Genomic DNA, 21,479 nt, shown 5'->3' with positions numbered 1-21,479 from the left:
CCATCAATATCTCTTGTTTGAATCATTGCCATATGCTCTGTCTGGTCTCCCTGCTTCCACCCTTGCAGCCCTGCAGTCTACTCTTACACAGCAGCCAGAGTGATTCTTTAAAAATATAAGTTCAAACCCTCCAATAGCTCCCCACCTCATTCAGAGTAAGGAGGAGCCCTATATGGTCCGTCCCTTCTAATGTCCCACTCTCATGTCTATTTCAGCCAAGCCACACTGGTCTCCTTGCTGTTTCTTAACCACATTAGCTATGTTCATACCTGATGGCCCTTCCACTGGTTTTTCCCTCTGCCTGGAGTACCCCTTTTCTCTGGATAACCAAATGACTGACTCAGTCATTTCCTTCAAGTGTTTGGCCAAAAGTCACCTTCTCAGTGAAGCATTCTCTGACTGTCCCAATTAAAATGGCACTCTCCCATCCCCCTTTCCTGTTTACCTCCACAATTTTTCCCTTCTAACATACTACCGAATTTACTAATTTTATGTCCATCTCCTCTCACTTAACTGTAAGCTCTGTGAATATATACTAATTAAGTATCTACTAATTCATTCGATTAATTGAATATTGATGTCTGTTATGTGCCAAGCACTGGGCTAAGCCATGGAGCTACCAGGTGATTAAGACAGCTGATAGGGGACGCCTGGGTGGCTGAGTGGTTGAGCATCTGCCTTTGGCTCAGGGCGTGATCCCAGATCCTGGGATGGAGTCCCACATCGAGCTCCCTGGATGGAGCCTGCTTCTCTCTCTACCTGTGTCTCTGTCTCTCTCTCTGTTTCTCATGAATAAATAAATAAAATCTTAAAAAAAAAAAAACACAGCTGATAGGTTTTGTGAGGGAAGAAGTCCTAACAATTGGTGGTAGTAGGTCATTTATTGAGTGCTTCCTCTGTGTTAAGCACTTGCCATGTATCCTAATAATAATGATGGCTGACATTTGTTAAAACAGACTTTCTACATGAGTTATCTCATTCATTCCTCACCAACACCTATAAGGTGAATATTACCAGCCTCATTGTAAAGAGCAAGAAACAAGATTGCAAGGCTCAGAAAGAGCAGAACCAGGATTTGAACTAAGGTGGTGGCAAGAGAAAGATTTAGGACTTAGGGTGGGCAAAACTAGGTGAAATACTGGTTGTGGGGGGTCGAGGGAAAGAGGAGAATGACTCCCAGGTTTTGACTAGGGTGGACCAAAGACAAATAAGGCTGAAGACAAAGACCAAAGCCCGCGTTGAGTTTGAGGCGCCTGTGGGCCACTCAAGGATACGGTCCATCTCGGGCAGGAGCCGCGAAGCGGTTCCGGCCTCCTCCCTCGGGCCTGAAGACGCTGGGAGAAGAAACGCACGGGAAGAGCAGGAGGTGACTTCCCTCCCTCGGGGTCTCGGAGCAGCAGCTGCAGGAAGGGCGTAGGGGACCGCGAGACAAAGAGCGCGCACGCACCGCCTTAGTCCGCGCGGCCCCTTTAAGAAGCGCGCCCCCAGCTTCCAGCCCGCCTTGTATGCAAATTTGGCGGCCAGGCGGGAGCGCGCGGCTGCTACCCGGGGACTGGGCTGCGGCGGTTAGTCCTCTCCCGGCCGCCGTCGCCTCCGACATATTGCCCGCAGGAGCTGCGGCGGCGGAGCGGAGAGCGCCGGGGGGAGGAGATGGGTGAGAGGAGCGGGTCCGGCTCGGCCGGGGAACAGGCGGGCGTGGGGGTCGGGATGGCCAAGATGCTGACTGCTCCCCCACGCGGACAGGATCCCAGCGAGGGAAGGGGGAGGGGATGCGGGGCGCAGAGGGACCCCGCCCCCTCCGGTCGCTTCGCGGGGTGGGGCCTCGCTCGCGGGGGCGGGGCATTGGTGCAGGGGCGGGGCCTCTGAAACGGAGAGGGCCTGTTGGGGCTTGGGCTCGGTGCAGGATCCTCGCCCGGGCCAGAGCGGGGACGGGGCTAGGCGGGCGCCGGGGCGTTGGTGCTCGGGGGGAACCCCGGGGCTGTTGGAGCTTGGGCGGGGGCGGATTTTCTGGGCTGTAGGGTCTTTGCACTGGGGGCGTTGGGGCGGGAGGGGGACCTTGCGGACCTAGGGAGCCCATTCTGGATAAGGGCTTCTAGGCAGAAAGCCTTTATTGGCTTGTGGGCGGGTTTTCTTGGCTGACAACAGTGTGTAGGCGGGGCTTCTGGGCCCAGGGGCTTTATGTGGGTGTAAGAGCTTCTAAAGAAAGGAGTTAAGTGTGGGCAGAGTTGTGGGCTGAGGGTGCACGTGTGGGATGTTTAAGCCAGGTATAATACTATAGGAACAGGGCTTTTGGGGTGGGGGCTGGTGGGGTGCAGAGCTCCTTGACAAGTACTTTTTTGGAGACGTGTGGGAAAAGCTTCTGAGCTGAGAAGCTAGGGCCAGGGGTGTGTGTGGGTGGGGTGTGTGTAGACTGTGCAGCCGCGATTTGAATAAGGCTGTAGCTTTGATTAGGACTGGGTGGTGCTTTGAGCTTTGTACAGGACCTTTGTGCAGGATGGTGCCTGGGAGCTTGGGGTGGACTGCTGAGCCTAGAGAAATAGGTTTTGGGTCCACCACCACAGCATTCTCCCAGAGCCCACATCTTTGACCCTATGTTCAGGCCCTGCTCCTGACCATGAGACACAAGGATACTTGTTTAAGCTGGATCTCGGACTCTTGAAAAGGCTTTAAGGGTGCCCAGAATCATAAGACTTGTAGGATCTGAACAGAGCAGTGTTAAACCGACCTAACAGCTCAAGCCTCAGACCCAAACTACCTGTGACACGTTGTAAACTCAGTTTCCTAACCTGTGGAAAACTTACTTTGCTGGTTTCATTAATTCATCAACATGTAGTTCATGGCACTTTATACCGGGCACTGTGGTGGGGGTAAGGGATACAACAGTGACAAAGATGTAATGACCTCACTGACCTTCCATTCTAGTGAGAAAGACAATAAATATGTTAATAAATGAATAAGATAAATTCCAAGGGTGAATTCTTTGTGAAGAAAAAAATAGAAATGAGAATTATGGAGGCAGATACTTTAAAAACGGCAGTCAGAGAGGGGCTTTGCAGATAGGATACAGCAAGTACAAGAGGTAACAAGTTTGGTTTGCTTAAGGAGAGAAAGGATAGTATGGTTGAAGCATGGAGGCCAGGCAGAGAATAGTAGGAGGTGAGGCTGAAGAGGTAGACAGGGGCCGGATCAGAGGTCTCTGCAATTGAATCATACAATGAGACACCCAGTAACTAGTAGCCAGTATCATTGCTGTTATCCTTGATATACGCCTTCTGGCTTGAGGATCTACCTTATGTTGAGTCCCACAGGAGGACGAAGAGGTCCCAACAGGACATCCTACTGTCGAAATCCACTGTGTGAGCCAGGATCCTCAGGGGGCTCTGGTGGGGGCCATACTTCCAGTGCATCGGTCACCAGTGTCCGTTCCCGCACCAGGTAAAACACCTCTGTCTCTTTCCCCTTGCTGTGGGCTCACAGGGACAATACGAACAAGGCTCTTCTTTACTAGGCTCGGACTCTAGGATATGATACTCCAGATGGCAGATGGGGGTTTGAGTATATAGCAAGCAGGAAAAAAGCTCAGGTGGTGCTCACTTGGGTAGATGCGGCAGGACATAGTATAATAAGCCCAAAGGCCTGGATTCCAGTATACGGTCCTGCTCCTGATTTTCTCATGACTTGAACAAGTTGTTTCCTCTTTTTGGGCCTCCTTTTCCTCATCTGTGAAATGGATCTAATAATTTTTTCCTTCCTGGGACATGTTGGAAGGCCTAAATAAGATTAGGGGTAGGAAAGTCTTCGCTGGCTCCTTTGTCTGACAGGCAGGATCAGGAAACTCAATCCTTGCCATGAGCTGCCTTTCTGATCCAGCCCCGCCATCCTGTGTCCTGGAAGCCCGTCTTGGTGGGGTTCTCTGGTCAGCTCCTAATGTTTTTCCCTCTCACTTCCCAGGAGCAGTTCTGGGACGGGCCTTTCCAGCCCCCCACTGGCCACCCAGACGGTTGTGCCCCTTCAGCACTGCAAGATCCCTGAGCTGCCAGTCCAGGCCAGCATTCTGTTTGAGTTGCAGCTCTTCTTCTGCCAGCTAATAGCCCTCTTCGTGCACTACATCAACATCTACAAGACAGTGTGGTGGTATCCACCCTCCCACCCACCCTCCCACACCTCCCTGGTAGGTGCCCAGCTAGGACCAACTGTGTGCGTGTGTGTGTGTGTGTGTGTGTGTGTGTGCGCTCCAGTGCTCATGACATTTGGTTTCAGTTTAGTGTAGCTTACCAAGCGCCCTGTACACTTGGCCTCATGCTGGGCGAATAATTCCTGAACGCTCACCCCTCATTGCTCAGTACCATTTTAGGCATTTTAAAGGTAGCAGAGAGAAACCTGACAGATTTTGCCTAAAGGCACACAGAGTCTTAAGTCCTGTGCGGGATAAGAGCCACAGGCATACATGAGTATTTCAGGAGTGGAAAGATCTCCATGCAGAAAAAGAGGTTCAGGGACAGGGTCATGGGTGATCAGCAAGAGGGCTCACACACCACTCTCTTATCTCCAGGGACTGTCCCACTTCCCTCCTCTGGGTCCTGTTCTGCTCCTCTAGGTAATTTCCTGGCCTGACTCAGCTGGAGGCCTGTGAAGGTCAGAGAGTGGGGACAGTCCCTATGGAAAGGACTGGGCAGGGGGAGGTGGGTATGAAAAACACCCATCTATGGGCAGGGGGCCCATGTGACCCCCCCGGCCTCTGCCCCCTGACAGAATTTCCACCTGATCGACTTCAACTTGCTGATGGTGACCACCATCGTTCTGGGCCGCCGCTTCATTGGGTCCATCGTGAAGGAGGTGACTGGGTCCTAGAGGCTGGCCGGGGACTTTGGGACTCCCCTTTCCCCTGGGGGGTACCAAGGAAACATGCCAAACCCTTCAAGCCTCAGGCATTTCCTTGGGGCTCCCTTTGAACTTGGTTGAAGAACGCTACATCATCCCATCACTCTTTGGTGTTTGCTGGGCATTGAGGAAAAAGATTCACCTTGCCAGATTCTGCCCAGGCTGCTGTCCCCATGTTTCCCTGGGTGGGATCGCAGGCCATGCTGGGCGGGACTTGGGCACAACCCCTGTGGCCTCCATCCAAGGCCCCAGCCCGTCCTATCTCGCCCTGACCCAGGCTTCTCAGAGGGGGAAGGTCTCCCTCTTACGCTCGGTCCTGCTGTTCCTCACCCGCTTCACCGTTCTCACGGCAACAGGCTGGAGTCTGTGCCGCTCCCTCATCCACCTCTTCAGGACCTACTCCTTCCTGAACCTCCTGTTCCTCTGCTATCCGTGAGTACCCCTCACTTCACCCTTCACCGCGTAGCACCCGGCTCCTGATGTCTGCCCTGAGCGTGGCTGGGTCAGCAGGCCTGCATACCTGGAAGACTCTCCCACTGTCTGACCTAGCCTCCTGAGAACAAGGTGATTAGCTTTCTCCCGCAGGAGCAGAAACTGAGAGAACAGGCATCATTTACTCTAGTTGCCACCCAGGAGGAGGTCAGAACGGGACTCACATCTGTGTGTGTAGGCCAAAGGAACATTCCTGAGGAGGATGCATGGGCTTTGTCTCCCTCTCCCTTCCTTTTTCTCTCCAGTTCTTTCTTTTTTTTTTCTGTCTTTTTTTGTATCTTAGTGTTTATGTAATCTCTCAGTGCCTCCCCCAGCTCTGTGCATGCAAGCACCGGCGTGTGTGCCTGTTTCTGTGTGGGTGTCTGTGCATGAAACGTGTGTGTCTGCATGCACGTGTGTGCGTGTATCTGCACATACGTGTGTGTATGTCAGTCTTGGTGTCTGTTTGCTCAGTCACTCCATCTCCAGAGCCCAGATTGTTGAGGATGGGAAGGTAGTGTCTGGGAGGAGCCCAGGACTGCCCCCTTCTGGCCTTGAACTGGGGAGAACTTTGGCAAGCCATCCACTCTGGCTGAGCCTAGGGCAGGTTCATGGCTGCCTGGGCATTTACAGTCATTGCCCAACCCCTGGCCTTTCTTTCTGGTTCATGAACTTCCTCAGGCTGGGCCAGTTCTCTGGCCTGAGAAGCTTCAGAGCCGGATACTCATTCCTCTCTATCCTGCATGATGAAAAGGGCACTGTCATGGGAGGAGCCCCATCGCACCTGTTTCACTTATAACTAGTTTTTAATTATAAGAGTGAGACATGTGTCATATAAAAACATTAAACTTTACAGAAGCTTTTAATGTAGGAAAGTCCTCTAATATCAGTGTTCCAGAAAACCATTATTTGCAACATATCCTTCTAGACTTTTTTCTGTTCAAGCATATGCACATACTTTTCTTTTGTTGTTAGAAAAAAGGAATTAATTCATGCATGATGTTGCACAATTTACTACATTTTTCACATAATCATATAACTTGGGTATTTTTCCATGGCAATACATAGAGGTTGGCCTCATTTTTTTTAATGATCTCATAATATCCCGTTGTATAGGCTTTTCACAGTTGTCGTATTTGTCTTCTATTGATGACCTTTTGAGGTGTTCCTAGCTTTTCCCTATTGGAGACAATGAAGTAAGGAAACTTCTTTTGCGTACATCTTTGCCTGCTTGTCTAATAGTCCTGTATAACAGATTCCCAGAAATAGAATTACTGTGCTGAAAGGTGCAGTCCATTTATATTTCTGATATTAACAAACGGCCCTCCAGGGGTTAGTTGGTTACAGCCGTCAACAGTCACCTTAATTTTTTTACTTTGTGGTTATTATCCAGTGAATCCATTCTCCTCAAACACAAGTATCACCCAGTATTCGTATTTTGCTTTATTTTTTTATTTAACTTATAAATTTTTATTAACATAGGGAAGGCATATCACAGCAAATCAATCCAGGAGTGCAGAAAGCTTATGATGAAAAGCAGCCTCCAACCCCACTTTTCAGCTTTTTAACCCACTTCTCCAAAGCTACCCCCATAATTCTAGCATCCTTGTATCTTTATTCTTTTTAAAAACGTAGGATTGATTTTATAGTGGGATAATAGTTTACAGAGTTAAAATTCAAAATGTTTAAATATGTGTAAAATGTATATATTCAAAATGTGTAAAGAATATAGAATGAAAAAGTCTCCTTGGCTCCTGTTTGTCAGCTGCCCAGTTTCCCTTCCAAGAGGCAACCACCAATAGTTCTGATTTCTTATATATCCTGGAAATGTTTTATGCATGTACAAGCATACCATATACCCATATATGCACACATATACATTGATTCCCTTCAATTTCAGATGAAGATTTACTTAGTTCACCCTTCCATCAATACTATTCCCAGTACTTTGTAACTGTTATTGCTCTATTGATTATCTTTTCCAATAATATCCGTATGCCTGTATTTTTTTATTTCATCAACAATAGTATCTTAATCCCTTTTCTGTAGACAGTAATCTTAGGAACTCTACTTGTCCATTTTTCCTCCCCTCTTCCACCTCTCACTTCCTGGCAGGTATTCTCTTAAAGCATGACATACACATTCTCCTCTATAACCACATTCAAGTCTTCCATTCTTTGTCTAAGGTTAATTCTAAACACTAAAAAGCAGTAAGTAGTATGAATATATTATTCACTTCAGGGCCAAGTAGTATGCATAGATGATATTCCTTCTCTATAGTTACTGAGTTATAATCTTAGGCCTCTTAAAAAAAGAAAGTTCCTTGTGTCAAGGTCAAATGGTTTCTCTTTTCTTACATTCCATCAATTGCTTAAAATCATGACACATTTTAGTTTGCTTCATATTTAGATTGTAACTTTCTTATACAGCCTTTTTTATTTTCTTGGAGTTCTAATTGCCTTTCTTTTTTCTTGTTGACAAAAGAATGATGGGCCTTCAACATATCCTCAAGTTTATCCAGCCTCTCAATCATGCTACCTGTTGCCTGGAGTCCATTTTTCCCCCTAAAGACATCCCTCCTGGAGCCTTCCATCCTCCTGCTCCAGTCTGGAGTGGTTGTTCTTTAGGCCTGCTGTACAGCTCTCAGCCTGGGACTTCCCTTCGCTGCCCTCCTGGGTTGGATCCACTGTTTCCTGGATCCCATGTCTTCCTCTTTCTTGGTTTTCTCCCTTATTATGCTGGAGTGCATTATCAGGTAATTTCCTTAACAATGGGTATGTGGGAGGTTTATACATTCTAAGGCCTTGCATGTCTAAAAATGCCTTTATTCTACCCTCATACTTGATTGATGATTCAGCTAAATGTAGATTTCTAAGTTCAAATTCATATTCTCTCAGAAGTTTGAAGATATTACTCTATTGTCTCTGGCATCCAGTGTTTCTAATGAGAAGTCTGATGCCAGTGTGATCCCAGTTACTTTGCAGATGACTTGTTTTTCCCTTTGAAAGTTTTTAGAAATACCCTGTTAATCTTTTGATTTGAAATTTCACAAGGTGGTATCTGGTGTGGCACTTTTGTCATTCATCTTATCAGTACGCTAGGACTCTTTCAACCTGAGATGTGGGTATTTGTTCAGAACAGGAAATTTTTCTATTATTTCTTTGATAATCTCTTCCTTCCATTTTTTTCTATTCTCTATGGGACTTCTGTTCATCAGGTGGTAGACCTCATAGATTGGTCATCTGTTTCTCTTATATTTTCTCTCATATTTTTCATCTCTCTCCCTTTCTCTCATCTTTCTTTTTCTCTCCCTCTACTCCCTCCCTCCATCCTGCCTTCTCTGTCCTACTCCTCTCTCTTTTTACTTTGCCTTTAGAGAGATTTCCTCAACTTTATCTTTTAGCTTTTTACTGAGTTTTTCAGCAGTCATATTTTCATTTCTAAGGCCTCTTGTTTTCTGATTGTTCTTTTCTCATAGCATTCTGTTCTTGTTTTAAAAATCTCTTCTGTTCCCTGAATTTTGTCTTTCTACTAGAGTCAGTTTTTTGTTTCATGCTGCTAGTTTTATAAGCATAGTTTCTTTCTTTTTTTTTTTTTTTTTTTAAGATTTTACTTATTTATTCATGAGAGAGAGAGAGAGAGGCGGAGACACAGGCAAAGGGAGAAGCAGGCTCCATCCAGGGAGCCTGATGTGGGACTTGATCCAGATCCCAGGACTCCAGGATCACACCCTGGGCCGAAGGCAGGTGCTAAACCACTGAGCCATCCAGGGATCCCCTAAGCATAGTTAGTTTCTTTGGTTGTCTCTTTACACTTATAAATGAAGGACTGAATAGGTTGAACCACACTTCATCTCCCTCTGCCATTGTATATGTGAGTGGGAGTTTTGATCAGGAATTCTAAGTACATAAGTAGGACACACTGACTGGCAGACTTTGCTTTAGGATGAGGGAGTATGGTGCTAGTTGTCGGGTTGTGGACTCCAATAGGCCAGAAGCCAGAGTGAGGGGGTTACTCTAGGGTGCCCCCATTAGAGACCACAATTCTCCCTAGACAGTTTGTTCAAATTTTTTTACAGAAGAATCCTTCAGAGTTGCATGAGGTAAGAGAATGAGGGGACTGACTCTTGCAAATAAATACAGATCTTTGCTTAATCCCATTTGTTCAGTCCTGCTGCTTGCTTCTACCCTTTATCAGCTATGCCTACTTCAAGCCAGAGTCTCCCTTGGGTCACTGGGCAGATAAGCTCCTACCCCCCAGGGCAGCCCTCTCATAGCATATTCTAGACCTATACACTCTAGACCTATATCCAGTTTAGTAGCTTTTAACCACTTGTTACTGAACATTTGAAAGAGGCTGGTTTGAAGTGTGTTATAATCTGAAATAAACTTCAGATTCTGAAGATTTACAACAAAAAAAGAAAGTAGGTTATGCCCGGATGGCTCAGTCCATTAAGTATCCGGTTCTCGGTTTTGGCTCAGGTCATGATCTCAGGGTTGTGAGATTGAGCCCTGCATCGGCTCTGCACTCAGTGTGGAGTCTGCTTGAGATTCTCTGCCTGTTCCTCTCCCCTTTCTCCTTGCATGCACTTCTGTGTACTCTAGCTCGCTCGCTCTCTCTCTCTCAAATAAATAAGTAAAATCCTAAAATAAGTAAAAATCTCATTTGTAAATGTTGATTATATGTTGAAATGATAATGTTTTGCATATATTGGGTTGAGTATTAAAATTAGCTTCATATTTTTTTCTAATGTGGCTATTAGAAATTTTCAAAGTACGTATGTGATTCTCATTATATTTGTGTTGAACAACGCTGCTCTAGATGATGGCTTCCTTCCTCATCTGTCAACATGTTTCCATCTGCTTTCTAAATTTGTTAAAATCACTTGTGAACTGATAATCCCACTCCCATTCTTTTTGCTGATAGGAATTTCTTTTCTATTTTTATACTGTCACGTCTTAAGTGGAGAAAAGGAGAGGGAATCTGCCATCTTACATGTGAAGTTGCTTCTAACTTGTGACCTGCGGAGCAGTCACTTGCTGTTACCAAATAATTTAATTATATTTGCAGTCCTTCTTAGAGGCAAAACCAGGGAGATTCTTAAATACTTGGACTTAAGTTTGGGTCTGAATCCCTTGTATGTTCCTGTAGGTTCCCCACTCCTTCATTCCCACAGGGTGTCCTGAAGAGTGTTTTGGGAATCCCATTGGAGTCTTCTTTTCTGTCCCATACAATCACTGATCTCTCTTTTCTAAACAAAATTTTATGGATCTTCTCCTTTGGATCAAGCACCGTGCTGGGAATTATTGGAAGGTTTAAAGAGAGTATTTATGAACACTAGGTGTAATGCCTGACTAAGTGTAGAAAATCAATACAAGCTATGTAACTTAGGGCAAATTAAGGAAACTGAGGTTCATATACATTAAATAACTTGCTCTAAGTTACAATGCGAGTAACTAGCAGAGCTGAGATTTTAACCCTGGCCTATTCGACCAAAGGCTATGCTCTTGACCACAGTTCTCTAAGTTCTCTTACTTAACCTTACCCCAGGGAGAGCAGTAGCATCCCTGTTTTATAGACCAGAAAGCAAAACCCAAAAAGGCCAACTGCTTGCCCAAGAACACTCATGTATCCCTTCTTGGAACAGAAAAAAGGAAGAAAAAAATTATACTGATAAGAAAATGCAGCATTCTCATTGGCCTTAACTCCTGGGGGCAGCCCAGGGACCCTTGTGGGGCTATGTCTGAGGTCCTGGGGAAAAGGATGAGCCCCAAGCTAAAAAACGGAAAGCCTGTAAATAGCACCTATTACGGTGTTCCATGTACTGAGCTACTGTTTCCCATTTATTTACTTATTTGTTTTTTTATTATTTTACTTAAAGTAATCTTTATGCCCCAGTGTGGGGGGCTTGAGCTCACAACTGCTAGATCAAGAATCATATGCTCCACCAACTGAGCCAGCCAGGTGCCCTGGCTCTTAACTACTTTTTTTAATTATCTACTTTCCCTACTTATCTACTTTCCTGGGCTTTGGGTCCATCTAATTTTCTCTTCAAAAGATACCAGCCAAAAAAGAAGATAGCAGCGATACACCCTTTGACTAATTAGCTACAGCCCTAAGGGTACTGCACAAGGAAAGGGATTAGTACTTTTTAAGGGCCCATTTCAGTGCCTGGCACATAATAGGCACATAGTAAATACTGTTCCTAAACCACCTTCCTCCACAAGCTGATGAGCTGACTCTCAAGTATGCAGCTGTAACAACTTAGACCTCTCTTGTGGTACTGCATACATTTTTTTTTAAGTAAGTTCTGTGCTCGGTGTGGGGTTTAAATTTATGACCCCCACAATCAAGAGCCACATACTTCTCCGACTGAGCCAGTCAGGCACCCCTTGTACATTTTTAGCTAATTAATCACTCATAGTATTTGTTGAGTATGTATCTTGGTCTTTGGTACCAGATGGTTTTGGGCTTGAATCTCAGCTGTATTGCTTCCTTACTTAGGGTAACCTTTGGGAATCCACTTCAAACTCAACCTTTAGCTGAGCCACAGCTTCTTCGGAGGGATACAAAATAGTACTGAGGGGGATCCCTGGGTGGCTCAGCGGTTTAGCACCTGCCTTCGGCTCAGGGTGTGATCCTGGAGTCCCGGGATCGAGTCCCACATCGGGCTCCCTGTGTGGAACCTGCCTCTCCCTCTCTCTCTCTCTCTGTCTCTCATGAATGAGTAAATAAAATCTTTAAAAAAAAAAAAACTAAACAAAATAGTACTGAGTGCATAGTGTTCTTAAGAGAAGCAAAAGAAGACAACGTGTGTGCCCAATGAATCTGGGCTGTTAGGATCACTGTTAGTCAGCAATAGACCACGAGGCAGGGCCTCATCTCCTGCTTCCTACTCTATTCCCCGATGCTCGGCACAGTGCTTGGCCTGCACCCAATAACACCTATGTTGAATGTCTGATCAGAGAATGGCTGAATAGAAAGATGGGGGTAAATTCTACCCCTCTGAGTAGCCAGGAAAGCTAAGGCCCAGGGAGGAAAGAAGATTCCCTCCGTGGGTAAGGGTTGGGATTGTGGCCCATGGGCAGGCTTCCCCTCACCACTGTATTCCCCAGCAGGTTTGGGATGTACATTCCGTTCCTGCAGCTGAACTGTGACCTCCGCAAGACCAACCTCTTCAGCCACATGGCCTCCATGGGGCCCCGGGAGGCCGTCAGTGGCCTGGCACGGAGCCGGGACTATCTGCTGACACTGAGGGAGACGTGGAAGCAGCACACACGGCAGCTGTACGGCCCAGATGCCATGCCCACCCATGCTTGCTGCCTGTCCCCCAGTCTCATCCGCAGTGAGGTGGAGTTCCTCAAGATGGACTTCAACTGGCGCATGAAGGAAGTGCTGGTCAGCTCCATGCTGAGTGCCTATTATGTGGCCTTTGTGCCTGTCTGGTTCGTGAAGGTGCGTAGCTCAACCCAGAGAGGGGAGGGACCTGTTTGGGGCCTTACTCTGCTGCCTGCCCCCCAGGAGCCCTCCTGCTTGCATAAATAAGTGGACCACTTTTGATCAGATTGCTATCTGTTCTCTGGAGGGAACCCTGGAGGGTTAGAGTAACTACTGCCTCCATTGTAGAGTGGCGAGAACAAGGCTGTTCTCCAAGTGACCTGCACCATCTATCACCCAGCCAATGAGGGGGACATGACACTGTTGTTCATAGTACTTGATAACAAAACAGTGATGTATTTCACTATGACTATTGTGGCCCAGGCATGTCACAGTATCCAGCTTTATCATTCAGTAGGAAAGCCAGGATTCATCCAGACCTGAGTGATTCCAAAAGCCTGTGCTTTCTCTCTAGCAGTATGGTCACCTAGGAAGGTCCCTCCCCAGCTGACAGTAGGCTTGAAACATTTCTCTGGGGATGGACTGCCCTGAGTGATTTGAGGCTGAGACGACTTACTGTTTCTTGACCACCTACAGTGTTCTAGAGCTTTCATGAATGTGATAATCCTCCTAACACCTCTCAGAGATGATTGGTAACTATTACCATTTAAAAGAAGAGAAAGCTAGAGCATGGAGAAATGAAATGACTTGCCCAGCATCACATAGTTCATAAGCAGCAGAGCCAAGATTGGTACTCATGTCTGTTGGATCCCAGAGCCTGTGCTCTGGCTCAGAGAAGTAAGCAGTGGGAGCAATTTTTCTGTAAGAAGAGTTTGTAGGACTGAGTAGTGGCCACAGGGTCTAAGCTTAAGTCTTCTTTGGTGTTTGATCCTTGGTCTCAGGCCTCCCCACTCCTCCCAGAAGGCTGCCATGGTTTCTGAGGCAGGTAGAATCAGGTAAGGGGGAGGGAGGGAGGCCATTATGGACATTCCTGGCCTTATCCATCTCTCACTGCTCCCAGAACACACATTACTATGACAAGCGCTGGTCCTGTGAGCTCTTCCTGCTGGTGTCCATCAGCACATCAGTGATCCTCATGCAGCACCTGCTGCCCGCCAGCTACTGCGACCTACTGCACAAGGCCGCTGCACACCTGGGCTGCTGGCAGAAGGTGGACCCAGCGCTATGCTCCAATGTGCTGCAGCACCCGTGAGTCGCCCTCCCCTCCCCTGCCCAGTCTACCCCCTTATGGTCAGTGCCTGTGGAGTCACTGGTCTCCTCCCTTACCAGCTCATTCATTCAGTTGGCAGATAGTTGTTGAGCACATCTCATATGCTAGGCCTTGAGGCCAGAGTAGGGTATGGCAGGGCCCAAGGCAAACGTGTCCTCTGTGCTTAGGTAACTTGCAGTGTGCTGGAGGTGGGAGGAGGCCAGGCAGTAAATTCATAGACCCATTGACTTTCTCATTCACTGACCATTATTTATTCACCTCATTGACCAATATGCTCTTGCATTCATCTTCCGCTTCTCTGCTTCTGTCACCTGCTCACTCATTGTTCAATCATTAGGTCATCTGCTTTTTGGCAGACATTTACCTTCCTAGAGCTGTAACTGACCTGGTGCTATGTATTGGACAGAAGAGCTTGGATTTTGACCTACAGGCAGAAGGGTGCTATGGAGGGTTTTAAACAGTGGAGGAACCCATTCCAAGGTGCCTTAGAAACATCAGTCTGGTCAGAGGATATGGTGCCATGTCAGCCGATGGTGAGGCCTGGCCAGGGAAGCAGAGCCACAGAGAGGGAATGACTGAGATATAGTCCTTGAGGATGTTGGTGTGGTGGAGGTGATAGCCATGTACACAAATGGTTATAGGATGATGGGGAGAAAGAAGCCCAGCTGCAGGACAGCATTGCAGAGACAGAAGCATCTGCTCAGGAGCCCTGAGGTGCTAGGTTGGCCTCCCCTCAGCCTGGTTCATCCTTCATAGTACCTACCTCACGGTACATTTCATCCAGGTTACCCTCACTTTCCATTAGACCGAAAGCTCCTTAAGGCTGGGCCCACCTGAATCAAATCTAAGCCTTGGGCCCAGCACAAGGTGTGGCAGAGAAGAGGTCCCTAGGACAGGTTTTAGAGGTAGATCCACCAAGAAGCAGAGATGCCAAGGGAGGCTACAGAGGCACCTGGCTGGAATTGTGAGTTCAAGCCTCACAACTTGAGCACAGAGGTTACTTTTTTTTTTTTAAGACTTTTTATTTATTTATTCACGAGACACACACACACACACACACACACACAGAGAAGTGAAGAGACACAGGCAGAGGGAGAAGCAGGCTCCATGCAGGGAGCCCGATGCGGGACTCCATCCTGGGTCTCCAGTATCATGCCCTGGGCTGAAGGTGGCGTTCAACCGCTGAGCCACTGGGGCTGCCCTAGAGATTACTTTTAATAAAAAATAAATAATGCAGGGGAGTAGCATGGAACATTGTAGTAGGTGCTGTTTTGTTTTGTTTTTTAAGATTTTATTTATTTATTCATTAGAGACAGAGAGAGGCAGAGACATAGGCAGAGAAGCAAGCTCCCTGCAGGGAGCCCGATGTGGGACTCGATCCTGGGATCACACCCTGAGCCAAAGGCAGATGCTCAACCTCCTGAGCCACGCAGGCGTCCCATAATAGGTGTTGTTTACAGGCTTTCCTTTTTTTAGCTTGGGGCTTATCCATTTCCTCAGACACAGCCCCACAAGGGTCCCTGGGTTGCCCCCAGGACTTAGGGCAAATGAGAATGCTATATTTTCTTATCAATGGTCATTTTTTTTCTTCCTCTTTTCTGATGTTCCAAGAAGGGATACATGAGTGTTCTTGGGCAAGCAGTTGGCCTTTTTGGGTTTTTGCTTTCTGGTCTATAAAACGGGGATGCTACTGTTCTCTCTGGGGTAAGGCTAAGTAAGAGAACTTAGAGAACTGTGGTCAGGACCATAACCTTTAGAGTCAAATAGCCCTCTGTGCTAGTCAGGGTTCTTCTCAGGCTCTGTCCAAATGGTTCAGGAAAGGGGATGGACATTGCTAAATGAGCCAGAAGAGGGCCTAGCTTAGCCTTGGCCTCTGTGGGGGAAGGAGGAATAGAAAGATAAAGCTGAACATGAGGAGAAACCTGTGCCTTGCTCACAATGGTCCTGGTCTGTAGAGAAGACCCAGACCCCTTCACATGGCTTCCCAGCTGCTGAACTGGGTCCTGCCAGCCTTTTCTGCATCCTCTTTTACCCTGCCTTCCCCATTCATACTGTGCTCTAGCCAGACCAGACCGCTTCAGATCCTCAGATTCTTTTTTTTTTTTTCAAAGATTTTATTTATTTATTCATGAGAGACACAGAGAGAGGCAGAGAGACATAGGCAGAAGGAGAAGCAGGCTCCATGCAAAGAGCCCAATGTGGGACTTGATTCCAGAACTGCAGAATCATGCCCTGAGCCGAAGGCAGACGCTCAATCACTGAGCCACCAAGGCATCCCAGATTCTCAGATTCTTTGTGTATGTTTGTATCTATGCCTAAGCCACATGACGCTTGTTTTGCCTGGAATACCATTTCCAACTTTCTGTCTTGATTAATTCCTATGCATCCTTTAGCAGTTTGCTTCCTCTAGCAATACTTTCTTCACCAACCACAATGGGTTCAGGGCCCCCTCCCCTGTGCTCTCACAATCCTGTAATATCGCGATTATTGCACCTAACACTTCCTACTCTGTTTGCTTAGTCGCTTGCCTATTTTCCCAGGACTAAAGCTCCTGAAGGTCAGGATCCTTGCCTGTTAAACACTTGGCCATCTCTTAGCAGAATGCCTAGCAGAATGCCTGGCTTATAATAGGTCCACAGAAAATTTTGGTGGTTTGTGTTTCATGTTTTTTTAAGGTAAAATTTATATATGGTGAAATGTGCAATCTTTTTTAAATTTAAATTCAATTTAATGAACATGTATAATTAGTTTCAGAGATAAAATTTAGTGATTCATCAGTTGCGTTTAACACCCAGTGCTCATTCCATCAAGTGCCCTCCTTAATACCCATCACTCTGTTACTCTAGCCTCTGCCTACCTCCCCACCAGCAACCCTCAATTTGTTTCTGTAGTTAAGAGTCTGAAATGCACAAATCTTTTTTTTTTTTTTTTTTTTTTTTTTTAAGATTTTTGTTTATTTGAGAGAGAAAGAACATGAGCTGGGAGAGGGGCAGAGGGAGAGGGAGAAGCAGACTCCCCACTAAGCAGGGATCCCAATGCAGGGCTCGATCTTGGGACTCCAGGATCATGACCTGAGCTGAAGGCAGACAACCAACTGACAGCCACCCAGGCACCCTGAAATGCACAAATCTTAAAGTGTACAGTTCTTTGAGTTTTGATAGTCCTGTACACCCATGTATAGGTAGAACAAGATGTAGAACATTTACAACTTCTCAGAAAATTTCCTCTTGGCTCTTCCCAGTGACCACCTTCCACTCACCACCACCACCTAGACAACCATTTTTCTACTTTCCTCTACTTCTTCTGTTCTACAACCTAACATAAACGAAATCTTGGTTCTGTTGCTTTTTTTTTTTTTTTTTTTTTTTTTTTTTATGATAGGCACACAGTGAGAGAGAGAGAGGCAGAGACACAGGCAGAGGGAGAAGCAGGCTCCATGCACCGGGAGCCCGATGTGGGACTCGATCCCGGGTCTCCAGGATTGCGCCCTGGGCCAAAGGCAGGCGCCAAACCGCTGCGCCACCCAGGGATCCCCCTGTTGCTTTTTCATTCAGTATATTGCCTATGAGATTCATCCACATTGTTAGGTATAACATGATAACTGGTTTTTAAATTTTTTTTAAAAGATTTATTGGGACGCCTGGGTGGCTCAGCAGTTAAGCGCCTGCCTTCAGCCCAGGGCATGATCCTGGAGTCCTGGGATCAAGTCCCACATCGGGCTCCCTGCATGGAGCCTGCTTCTCCCTCTGCCTGTGTCTCTGCCTCTCTCTGTGTCTCTCTGTGTCTCTCAGGAATAAATAAAAATCTTAAAAAATTTTTTTTTATTTACATGGTTGAGAGAGAGAGAGAGAGTGCACATGTGAGCAGGGGAGGAGTCAAGCAGACTCCCACCAAGTGCAGAGCTTGATGCTTCTCTCATGAGCCATGAGATTAGGACCTGACCTGAAACTAGGAGTCAGATGCTCAACTGACTGAGCCACCTAGGTGCCCTGATAACTGGTTTTTAAATGAATGAATCCACAGGGTAGGAACCTGAGTTAGGGTTTTTCGTGGACAGCAATTCTCTGTCCTCTGGCCCAGGACCCTTGGAGTCCCTGGGAAATCTGACAGAACACTGGAAGAATCAGAAGAATCCACCATCCCACTTTCACGTGCTCTCTAAGGCCCCTCTGTGCCAGGCCTTGTGCCATGCTCCAAGGACACAGAGATGAAATGGACACCGTCCCCTCCCTCAAAGGCTCCCAGACTATTGAGGGATACAGGGAAATAAGTAACGAAACATTGAGGAGAGTGGACCAGTAGCAGGAAATCCAGGGAGGTGCTGAAGGATGCTGAACTCTAGGGAGTTGGAGAAAGGCTTTCTGGAGGATCCTGAGTTTAGAAAGAACTTGCCAGAAGGATGGGATCAGGAAGGGCAGTCCAGTTGGAGGGAGTAACTTATGCAGAGACATGAAACAGTAAACTGTGCTGGAGGAACTAGAAGCAGCTCTGAATGGCTTGATCACAAGCTGTGCAGTAGGAGGGAGTTGGAAGACCGAGCAGGGCCTCAGAGGCCACGGCGAATCCTTAGGGACTTGACTCCAAGGGCACTGAAAATACTTCCAAGGGTTTTGAGTGGAGAATAGGCTCAGCTTGGTTTTTCCCAAGACCACTCAGGTAGCTGTCTGGTGGACTAATTGGAGGCTCTAGGTGGGACTAGATGAGGGAAAGGGTTTTCTTGACAGTCCCTCAGACGTGAATCTCAACCCTAGACCTTCTGACTCCCAGTGCAGTGGATTTCTCATGATTCTTACCCCATTTTTACAGAGGAGGCAACTGAGACCAAAAAAGGAAAGTCACTGTGTCTAAATAATAGAAATGGGAGTAGGGCCCTGGTGGTCACACCAGGCCCAGTCTTCTGGTACCCCGTTTTGGGGGCGAGCTGGGCATAAGGGGCACTGTTGGGCTGTGCCTCCAGGTGGACGGAGGAATGCATGTGGCCACAGGGCGTGCTGGTGAAGCACAGCAAGAACGTCTACAAAGCAGTGGGCCACTACAATGTGGCCATCCCCTCTGACGTCTCCCACTTCCGCTTCCACGTGAGTCTCCTCCCTGGGGAAGAAGGGGCGAGGGCTGCTCTCAAGGGCGGGAGGATCTGGGGGCGGGGGATAATGTCCTAGCAACAGAAAGCCATTTTCAGCATTTCTCAAATCCAAAGGAAACTCCACCTGTGCAGCACAGGACAACCGTCCGTATGGTGACTTCATAACGGCAGCTTACTTGGTAGCAGATCTTTGAAAACATCAGGTGGAGGCAGGAAAACTGATAAAATAAAAGAGAGGTTCTCAGGGGCAAAAATTGTAACTGTTCTCATTCAGTGTGGTGTGCCAGGCACAATGGTAAGCACCTGCCACACACCCTCCATCCAACTATTGCTGGATGTGTGTGAGAGAAGTACCAGGGCTATCCTCATTTTCTGAGGCTAAAATTTACTTAGAATCTGACTTGTTCAAGGGTGCTTTGCTAGGAAACTTGGGGTCCCATAGTAAGGACTCATGGCCTCAGCATAGTGAAAAGAACTGCTCAAAATCACTGAGGCTAGTGGTCTCCATTTTATTTACTTATTTTGTTATCAAAATCCTTTTTTTCCAACACTTTAGTCATAGACTAAAGTCTGGTATATAGGATTTCATGGCACCATTCTATTTGAAAGGGTTGGAACTCCCTTTACTTCCCACTCACCACTGCTGTAGGCCCCTAAAAGGCTGCTTCAGAACCTGGGGTTCCAAGGAACACAGTTTCAGAAATCATTGATATTGGTGCCCTCTTTACATTAGAGAAATCTGAGCCCCAGACAGGAAAGGGACTTGCCCAGGGTTCTGCAGGCTGTCAGATGCAGAGCTGAGACTGGTGGGCTGGTTTCTTGGACTCCCATCTCCTGTCACATCTCTTCTTATCCTGTAAGCAGCTCTTGAGGTTTAGGTACCTTGGCCCCTGCAGAATCAAGATTCCCTAAGCATTGATCACTCTTTCAAACTGATCAAAACATTTTTCTTGAGTTCCTGCACTCTCCCTTGCTTTGAAAGCAGCAGGTCAGAGTGAGGTGTTGCCACATGCCCTGGAAGTTTCTGGCCTAAGTCAGGGTGCTCCCCATGAAAAAGTGGGTGACTCAGGCTGTAGAGTCTGTAATAACTTTCCACACCTGTGTCGTAAGATTCTAATTTGTTCAGGCCTGACTGTACCCAGAAGGATCACATATAACAAGGTGTTGATTGTAGACTAGAAAAAATTTGAGTGAGCAAGCAAGATCTCTCAAGAAAAGCTTCCTGGGGGAGGTAGAAGTTCAGCAAGATCTTAAACAACTGCTGTGGGAAGCAGTAGTCTTGACAGAAGAACGACCACAAGCAAAAGCAGAGAGGTAGCAAAGTCCACACCCAACCCTACAGTCTTCCTCCCCACCCACGTCTGCATGGGGCCCCATGAGCTTGTCCCCTTCACTGCCACCCTCCCCCCCTCAGAAGCCCTTCCAAGAGGTAGGTTATTAGAACATACTTTCCCATCCCTGCCTACCTTTTCCTGGGCAGTTCTTTTTCAGCAAACCCCTGCGGATCCTCAACATCCTTCTGCTGCTGGAGGGTGCTGTCATTGTCTACCAGCTATACTCCTTAATGTCTTCTGAAAAGTGGCACCAGACGATCTCACTGGCGCTCATCCTCTTCAGCAACTACTATGCCTTCTTCAAGCTGCTGCGGGACCGCTTGGTATTGGGCAAGGCCTACTCCTATTCAGCCAGCCCCCAGAGGGACCTGGACCACCGGTTCTCCTAAGCCCCAGGGTGACCCCAGGGACAGCATCCAGGCTTCAGCCAGGGGTTCTCTGGGAAGGGGCTGTTGGGGAGGGTTGGGTGAGGGGCAGAAAAACCCACAAAAAGAGACAAAAAAAACTTACCAGAGCTTTGTATTTTTGTTACATACTGTTTGTTTCTTTGATAATTGATGTGATTATGAGGGGGGGGAAAAGTCCTATTTTTATACTCCCATTAAGTCTGTGTGTCATTTGTTTCTTTCCCTTCTTGCCTCTGGGGCCTCTGTGGGTCCTGCCTTCTCCATTGGAGAAGAGTTGAGGCACCAGAGGTCGTGGAAACAGTGGTAGCTTCTGACGGCTGAATACTGTATATGGGACATTATCCTTATGTGTATTATAGGCCTTGTCTCAATCCAACCTTTATGACAACCCTAGGAGGTAGGTGCTGTCACTCCAATCTTATAGTTGAAGAATGAGCACAGAGAACTATAGTGACTTGCCTAAAGTATCACAGAAGCCAAAAAACACCACTATCCTAGGAGAATGTGATGTCCTGCTGCTCTCAGCATGCAGTCACTGAGACCCTGCTGTGTGTCAGGTGCTGTGGTGGACAGGATGCCAAGACAGAAACAAAAAAAGTCTTACTACACTGAGATGGGTATAACAGTTGCAAGATAGTACCACAGGAGAGAATACTCTCTGGACTTTTTGGAGGATGGGATAGTCTGAGTTGTCA

The 21,479-nt window shown here is 47.1% G+C and overlaps 1 protein-coding gene across 5 annotated transcripts; it reads left to right on the top strand.

The window, feature by feature from the left end:
* The first annotated feature begins 1,523 nt into the window (after window positions 1-1,523).
* TMEM39B (transmembrane protein 39B) lies at window positions 1,524-20,982 on the top strand. Of its 5 annotated transcripts, XM_072827309.1 has the most exons (10): window positions 1,524-1,654; window positions 3,309-3,435; window positions 3,952-4,171; window positions 4,753-4,836; window positions 5,159-5,313; window positions 12,471-12,807; window positions 13,751-13,938; window positions 18,918-19,038; window positions 20,218-20,357; window positions 20,524-20,982. In XM_072827309.1, exons 1-10 carry the CDS (start codon window positions 1,651-1,653, stop codon window positions 20,606-20,608), a joined length of 1,461 nt encoding a protein of 486 aa, XP_072683410.1. In that variant the 5' UTR covers window positions 1,524-1,650; the 3' UTR covers window positions 20,609-20,982. The 5 variants fall into 5 exon arrangements, with proteins under 5 accessions (XP_072683410.1, XP_072683411.1, XP_072683414.1 ...); XM_072827310.1 differs by lacking the exon at window positions 20,524-20,982 and having other exon boundaries at window positions 20,154-20,274; XM_072827313.1 differs by lacking the exon at window positions 20,218-20,357 and having other exon boundaries at window positions 1,526-1,654.
* The last annotated feature ends 497 nt before the right edge of the window (window positions 20,983-21,479 follow it).

The sequence above is a fragment of the Canis lupus genome, chromosome 5 (assembly GCF_048164855.1).
Source record: "Canis lupus baileyi chromosome 5, mCanLup2.hap1, whole genome shotgun sequence".
In the NCBI taxonomy this organism is placed as follows: Eukaryota; Metazoa; Chordata; class Mammalia; order Carnivora; family Canidae; genus Canis; species Canis lupus.
The sequence above is the reverse complement of the archived record's forward strand: the minus strand, read 5'-3'. Positions and strand labels throughout refer to the sequence as shown.